The 8,122-nt window shown below is 42.0% G+C and overlaps 1 protein-coding gene across 2 annotated transcripts; it reads right to left on the bottom strand.

Annotated features, from left to right (window-relative positions):
- On the bottom strand, window positions 1–2,513 carry LOC137610234 (vigilin-like). 2 transcript variants are annotated; one of them, XM_068337727.1, is made up of 7 exons: window positions 2,309–2,513; window positions 1,864–2,202; window positions 1,675–1,758; window positions 1,457–1,588; window positions 1,182–1,325; window positions 783–998; window positions 1–583 (listed from the first exon to the last, which is right to left on the bottom strand). In XM_068337727.1, the coding sequence occupies exons 1-7, from the start codon at window positions 2,432–2,434 to the stop codon at window positions 476–478; spliced, it is 1,149 nt and encodes a 382-aa protein (XP_068193828.1). In that variant the 5' UTR covers window positions 2,435–2,513; the 3' UTR covers window positions 1–475. The 2 variants fall into 2 exon arrangements, with proteins under 2 accessions (XP_068193828.1, XP_068193829.1); XM_068337728.1 differs by lacking the exon at window positions 1,675–1,758.
- Between the last annotated feature and the right edge of the window lie 5,609 nt (window positions 2,514–8,122).

Here is an 8,122-nt window from a genome sequence, read left to right as displayed (position 1 = left end):
ATCACATTTGAGTGCCCGTAAAACAAAGACAATAATTCAGGGCGCAGAAATGTCAAATGCATTCAAATGACGTAGCATTAGTTATTAATTTCTGCAGACACCCATAGTGCCACTCCTCCCACCACAAGCCAGTACCTGCACTTGCACAATCAGTTACATGCATATTGGTCCAAACTCTCATGGATGGCACCTACATGTCCCATTGGACCTTCTATCTGTCTCTACACACTGGTGCAGGTGTGAGTCTGCAGGTGTAGTGGCGTCCAGGTGCAGCACGAAGGTGACTTTGCTGGGCAAAGCTCAGACTAGGTAGGACATACCAGGATCAGGGTGTAGGTCTTGCTGCTACCCAGGATCAAGGTGTAGGTCTTGCTGTTACCCAGGATCAGGGTGTAGAACATACTATTGTTACCCAGAATTAGGGCGTAGGACGTACTGTTACCCAGGACTGTTACCCGCAGGATCAGGGTGTATGTCAGGAGATGTCTTTTATGATGTGACTCACTTGCTTACTCACAATAGCCTGGATGGCGTTTTGCGCAGCCAGGGCTTGTTTCCCACCCCCGACGATAGTGATCTGATCCTGTGGAGAAACAAATAGAACACCACTGTGACGATGTACATAAAAACTGTACGATGAAGACATGACGGTTGCTGGTCACTCATTTTCTGAGTGTTCCCACATGTATGAAATGTATGAAAAATGAGTACGGTAATTCCTCCGAGACTCACGGAACACAGCAAACACATGCTATACTGATGGTGGTCCACTTTCACCGTACCTTCACATCTTTCTTTCCCGGGAAGCGTATCTTAACATCGTGCTCATTACAGATGCTTTTGACAACCACACCCTTGATGCCGATGATTCTGGCAAAATGTTTGGGGTCCACAGTCATGGTAACTTTGATCTGCTCTGTTTGCTTATTCACAATAGCTTGGATAGCGTTTTGCGCAGCCAGAGCTTGTTTCTCAGTCCCGATGATGGTGATCTGATCCTGTGGAGAACCAAATAGAACTCCACAAAGAAAGAACTGTGACTTCATGGACATAAAGATTGTATGAGGACTTGACGATTGGTCACTCATTTTCTGCGAGTGTTCTCACATCTACGTATGAAAATGAGTCCTGGCACCACAAGCTATGCTGATGATGGTCCACTTTTTGACTAAGTCATTTACCTGCTCCATATGTCTGTCGTCTGGGAAGCGCACCCTAACATCGTGCTCATCACAGATCTTTTTGATGACCACACCTTTGTAGCCGATGATTTTGGGGAAATGTCTGGGTTCCACAGTCATGGTAAGCTTAAAAGACTTGAGTGCCTAAAGTGGAAGGCAATGTCAAGCGTCATTACTAGAAATGACAAGTTTCATCATTACAAACACGCATGCAAATCTTTTAAGCAGAGGTGGGAGGTGTTGAGCTGAACATTCTGATAGACTAATGTTCTTACCAGCTCCTCCTCAATGGCCATGAGGCATTGCTGTGCCGCCTCACAGTCGGCCTTCGTTCCCGTAATGACAATAACGTCTGACTTGCTATTCTGGGGAGGCACGTGAATGATTGTTTTGGTTTCCTCCCGGATCTACAAAGCAAAAGAAAGTCACTCGAATCAAGTCGAGACAACCCGAACAACTCCAGCAGGATAGTTAGTCTGTAAAGACATAGTACCCTCTTGATGAGTAATCCTCCTTGTCCGATTATAATCGCGTGGGATTTTTTATTAACTGGGACAAAAATAGAGATGGTCTTCTCCTTAAAAAAAGAAGTCCTGAAGGTTAACACTCAACGTATTTGAGTGACCGTATATTTGAGATGCAATTTCTAGCATCTTGCCAATTAACTCGTGGTGGTGCTCACCTTGGAGTTTTCACAGACAGGAAGCTTCTCCTTGGCCTGCTGGTCATCCTGTGGAGCCAACACTGGCGAAACGGTACCGATGGTTTCCTGTGGAGGGGTACGACTTTTTAAGTTGTCCTCAGCAGTTTGTATCTGAATACAAACATCGGTGAGGGCCTGAACCAGTTGGGTCGGCTGCCCTCGAAGAGTCACAGCTTCCGTGCTGCTGTCAGCAGGTGGAACTTCGACGGAAACTCCGGTTCTGTCCATGATATCCTCCAGGTTGTCCCCAGCAGGGCCGAGCAAAGCCTGGTGTAAAGATTTCTTTACCACCACGGCAATTGTGGTGGTATTTTTCCTCTGGAACACACAACACAAGGGTACATCAATACAATTCAATTTTTACTGAAACATTTCATGTAACCATAACCTCTATCAGCACCATTAATATGTTGACTTAGAATACCTTGTCTTCTAAGATCTCATTGATCCTAGCTGTGGCGAGGTCCACCTGCTGTTGGTTACCAGTGACGACAATTTCTGTCTCCTTATTTCCACTTGGGACATGAATGTATGCGCCGGTTTCACGCATTATTTCGATCACCAGCTTATTTCGGGCACCGGTGATGAATGGATGATAAACCACATCGATGTTTAAACGATGCTCAACTGATGCCAAATGTTTATCCTCATCTGATGGATGGAGTGATTGAAAGGAGAAAAAAAAAACATTATTATTATTATATTTCCTAAAACATCTTCATGAATCTGAGATTATCCTGACATTTTCTGTTCCATTACTACTAGGCAGGGAGATACTGATGGAGAACTCATGTTTAGGAAAAGAAACTTACTAATATTTTCAGGAGAGACCATTCTTTTTCTCAAGTTCTATTTCTAATCAGTTTCAGTATAATTTCAGAGAAACACTAATTTTTAACTTAATTTATATAAAAATATCAAAGAAGTCATATCAAAGGAGAACTAATAACGTAATATGTCTTTGAATTTTTGCTGGATGACATCAAAATGAAGTTTGGCTTTGTTGTGTTTCTAACATCACTAGCAAAAAAGACGAACATCGTCTACCAGGAAGAAGTGCGTTTCAGTTTGCTTTTGGATTGACAGAACAGTGACTGTGATGGACAATAGAGTTTATCATTAGTTATTGATTGATATAAATAAATTAACCAAAACCAACCGGAAACTGGAATGCAGTCCCACGACACCTCTGAATTCAAAATTTTACCCTGACCTACTTGCATAGGTCAAAGATCAAAGCTAATGCTCTGACCTGCTGTCATAGATCAAATCACTAGCTTTGTTCTATGGTCTTACTCACTCTGGCCTTCTCCCTCGTCTTTCTATCTTATCCGGTTCATGAGTGTACAAAAGTTGAAATTTGACCTTCACCTACTTTTGTCAAGGTCAAGGTCATCATCTCATTTTCATCCCCATTGCCATCCAAGTAATGTGCTTTTGGTTTTATCTTTCTATCTGCAACTGTTGCGAAGATATTTGGTGGACATACTAACGGACGAAAGAACAAATGAACGGACGAACACTGACAATTACAACACATTACCGCTTTGAAGCGGGATGTTACATTCGATAAGATTTAAATGGAGACAACAACAAAAAATCTATTATCACTTTTTAATTTTTTACTGTCAATATTTTCAGTCTCTCCAGAAAAAAACAGTTCACAATGAAGGAAAATGGAATAAATCAATAAATGTTTTGGGTAAATCCTGAAGGTTCCCAGATCGTGTTATTTTTTTGTAGACAAATTTCAGTGATTATTACTGCCGTTAAGTGTGGTGAAGAAAAATAATTTGTACTAGTCGCGTGATCAGTCGATCATGATCAACGTTTTGACCACCTCTGTTCAACACTTGTTACGTTTTTGCTCCACAGATGAAAGCACGTAACAAAGCATCAAAGCATATGGTGAGATCAAAAGAGTGTAGATCAAAAGTACAACTAGAGTAAACATCTATATATAAAAATATGTATAGAAAGCATCGAATATAGATACAGTATATAGATTATACAGAAAGCAGAATACTCAGAAAAATCAAAGTGAGTACTTAAAAAGCAATTTCCTCAGTGTGGCTTTGATTTTTAAGACCAAATTTCAACTGTGATTTTAGACACATCAGATTCTCTAAGCACAGTTTAACATAAATCTTTGTATGTTTTTCATGTGGTAATTGGTAGTAGAGGAAGTAGTAGTGGTAGCAGTATTAAACATTCAGTTATCACTCTTCTCCAAACAGATGGAAAGTAACATTGGTGAATATTATCAAAATATTCTGGCCGAGATGATCGGGTACAACATACTCTCGTGCTTTGAGGAGGAAGGGTGCCGGCTTTCAATTTGTTCTAGTCCGACAAAGTGCTGTCACTGCACAGGACAGGGTCAAGACGCTTTGGGAGAAGCTCCTGCAGCAAACCAGAATTCGGCTTCTCCTACTCAACCTGCTGGTTTCCAGAACCATCAGAGACGGGTAAGAAGTGAATTAAACTTTAGGGATAGTCATGGCGACCGTTTCATTGCGTTGATGGCGTTAAACAGAGTAGACTACATTCTGCATGCTCTTGTTGTGCTTGGTGTGAGTCTTATGAATGAATGAATGAATGAATGAATGAATGAATGAATGAATGAATGAATGAATGAATGAATGAATGAATGAATGAATGAATGAATGAAACATTCTTCACTGAGAAACCAGGCAGTCCATGGATGAGAACAAGAGTTAGAGGTTGAGACTCATCAATAGAACTCTCTGCCTTGGACACTTGAGTCATATCAGTTCTATATTTGTGTCTCCAGCAGGGCAATTTACCAGAGGTGAAGGCCCCTGAGGGCCCAAAGCAAAACACGTCTTCTGATTCTGTGTAAGTAAATCATATGAGTACCAACACACATCTGTAGACTTTCTCTTTGCGTTTGTGTCTGATCTAAAATATTGTTCTCTTCATCTTTGTAGGAATGCACAGTTTGTGTTGCCCCTTGATGGACTCTGTCTAGTTCCATCTGAGTGTATGCACCACATTAACACCACCACACCAGAGTAAGTGTCTCCTGTCCAGCTTCGGCATCAACATACGTTTCTGTCTTGTGATGGACTCGTGAGACACTGTTTTTACATGGGTAACATGTGAAAACAGTGTCTTGCAGCTGGTGTCTGACTGCAGGTGTAATTTATCCACCAAGATGTCAAAGAGAACATTTCTTCAAGGCTTTGTGTTTCTGATCCAAAATATCGGTGTCTTCATCCGTAGGAATGAGCAAGTTTTGATGGCAATTAAAGGAATCATTGTAGCTCCAACTGAGTCTGATCCTTCCCAGATCAACACCCTCCCATCAGAGTAAGTGACGCCTGTCCAGCCTCGGTCACAATATACTTTTCTCTCTTGTGATTCACTTGTAAACTGTGTTTGTGAGCAACAAGTGGAACACAATTATTTATCTAACAAAATGGCAGAGGTATCTCCAACTCGATGTCTTTTAATGAGTTCATGGGTTTGAAAAGGTTGTCTAACTTGTCTGAATTTTCGATTTTCTTTCGTAGAAAGACAAAGCAAGTGAATGGTGAGGATGTCAACAAGACTTACATCAAAAGGCCTGACAATGCCTTCATGCTGTTCAGCAGGGACCATCGGCATAAAATAAGGGAGGAGCTGAAAACCAAGGACAGCATACTTGTTTCCAAAACCCTTGGACAGAGGGTCAGTGTGCTTGGATTTCACAAATTCTGCATTCATTTTTAATGTTAATGTACAGCACACCCCCGATAGTGTGTGCAGTTTTGCATGGGTGTGTCTACTGACAGTGTGTGTTTGTGTGTTTTCAGTGGATGGCTCTGTTCCCAGAGGAGCAGGACAGGTACTTTCAAGAAGCCGATAGACTGAAGATGCTCTTCTATCAGAAGTACCCAGACTGGACCCCCAACAATGTATGTATATGACATTAAAGTCACAATGTTTCCATGACTACATCACAAGGCACTGACTTATCTTCTGTTTGTTTCTGTTAGAGGAAAAAGAGAAGGGCAGAAAATGAAGGGAGTCCAGAGACACACAGGTTGAACATCTAAACATTACAGAAAAGCGTTGTTGGAATAGAACCTGGGACCTTCTTGCTGTGAGGCAAGTAGCAGTGGCAATAAGTGGTAGAGGTAGTGAGTGGGTAGCAGTACTCTAAGATTGTGCTGCCCTGCACAGTCTGCCTGCTTCGGTCCTTCGGCCCACCATAGTTTCTGTGTCTCCTTCATCAAGCCAGGCAGCAAAAGCATGCTCCAACCCTCTCCAGACCATCACCACCCTTCTGACCGATCAATGGAACCCCAGCCTATAAGATTTGACACCTCGTTGGATCTCGGTGATGGGGCAGGGGCATCTAGTATCTGGTGGACTGGTAGGGGTATGGTCCAGAGGAGCGTTGGTGAGTCCTGGCTCGCGACATGTTTCTGTAGCAACCTGTTACTCAACATAGTCAACTTTCCTCGCCAGATTTGACTTTGATTTAGACTTTGATGACAATCAACATTAGTTTGATAAAGTAAATTTAAAATAAATGGTACTGTTACATTAGTAGTTTATAATAAAAGATGAACTTGTGGAAATTAGTTCTTTGGGGGTCTAGGCCACTCTTCATTAAGATTGTGTTTGAAGGGCATCTACCCTGATTAGCAGCTTTATGTGATGATTTTCTTTTGGTGTGTGTACTAGTACTCAACTGGGATCTGGAATACAATTCAAGATCCTCATGATCACATACAAAGCTCTTCACAAGATCTCATAGAACTGTGTCACCCTCCCAGGGCTCTTCACTCTGAGGATGCAAGACTTTGGTAACCCGTCAGGTCTGTTAGAATAGAACAGGAGGCAGAAGTTTTAGCTATCTGGCTTCCATTCCATTCCTTTAGATGAGTTGTTATAGGCTTAGACTGATGTTTTTCTCTGTTTCTCCCATCAAATGGAGCTTCTGTTATTTCCCCTTCTTTGCTTTTTTTTCTCATACTACATTGAATCTTCACATACTTGCAAAATACTGCCACCGTCCATGTGCTTCTAATTGACAGGTGGGGAACACGTTTAGAAGACAAGCCAGGAGTCAGTGAACGCAGCCTGAAAATTCTGTTTCCACTTCAGGGGCTGGATCTAAAGTGTAGACAACGAATCTATCGTGCTTCTCTGCCATTCTATTGCATTCTCTTTCTCTTACCCTGTACTTATCTCCATTGTAATCTTTTCCACCCAACTGGTCAAGGCAGATGGCTGCCCTCCAGAGTCTGGATCCTGCTCGGAGTTTCTTCCTCAATGAGCAATGAGGGAGTTTTTCCCCGCCGCTGTCGCTGATGCTTGCTCTGGAGGGTTCTGTTGGGGGTCTTTGTCTGTAAATGTTTGCATTGCAATGTCTGATGATGTGATGAAGTGCTTTATAAATAAACGTTGATTGATTTAATTGATTGATTTACTGGGATGATACTGCACATGGTATTTGTGCAGTATCAACAGTGGTCAGACGATGATGACAAATCTGACATTTCCTCTAGCTCCCTGCTGCTAACCTTTGTGGGGATTTAATTAAGGCAACTGCATTGTACTATACATTAGGTGGTAATGTGAATATTAACTCAGATATATAGATAAACCCATAAAGGGACTCTTGATCACATGGAAATCCACTGATGAATGTTGCCTTGAGTTAAAACTGGTCTCCAACACTTCAAGTGTTTATTTTTAATACAAGCTGTCTGTGAAGATTCACACACATCTAGATAATTTTAAATCTCTATGTTGAAAGCCTAGAGCCCTGCTCACGGCAAGGACACGACACCCAGACACATGCTGAGAGAGATTTAACAGATTTTATATCTAGTTTGTACAGAATCGCCTCCAAAATCCAAGTTTAAAGGGGCCCTATTATGAAAATCACACTTTTCCAGGTCTCTACATATACATAGTGGTCCTCCCTAACCCGACCAACTCCTAGAATCTGGTAAACAAACACTTCCTGCATCAATAGATATTTGGACTTTTAGGAAGTTATGGCTCTGAACGACTTGATTCCACCACAAAGCGCTAGAATAGGCATCCTTGACGTCAGACTTTGCACTCTGTGCTATTGGACAGAGTATTGGACGATATGGATTGGTGGACATGCTCAGGGGCGTGGACGATATGGATTGATTGACACGCCCAAGGGCGTGGCCATCCCCGAGACGGAGTTGTTTGTGTCGGACATGAGGCAGCGTGCATGAGAAGGAGA

The sequence above is a fragment of the Antennarius striatus genome, chromosome 16 (genome assembly GCF_040054535.1).
Source record: "Antennarius striatus isolate MH-2024 chromosome 16, ASM4005453v1, whole genome shotgun sequence".
NCBI lineage: Eukaryota > Metazoa > Chordata > Actinopteri > Lophiiformes > Antennariidae > Antennarius > Antennarius striatus.
The sequence above is the reverse complement of the archived record's forward strand: the minus strand, read 5'-3'. Positions and strand labels throughout refer to the sequence as shown.

Bases quoted from the DNA above. Each gene is read 5' to 3' on its own strand.
- LOC137610234 (XM_068337727.1), bottom strand. From the start codon at position 2,434: ATGCGTGAAACCGGCGCATACATTCATGTCCCAAGTGGAAATAAGGAG. The intron at 1,326-1,456 runs GTAAGAACATTA...CTTCCACTTTAG, and splicing joins TGGCCATTGAGGAGGAGCTG to GCACTCAAGTCTTTTAAGCT. The intron at 584-782 runs GTACGGTGAAAG...GTTTCTCCACAG, and splicing joins CGGGAAAGAAAGATGTGAAG to GATCAGATCACTATCGTCGG.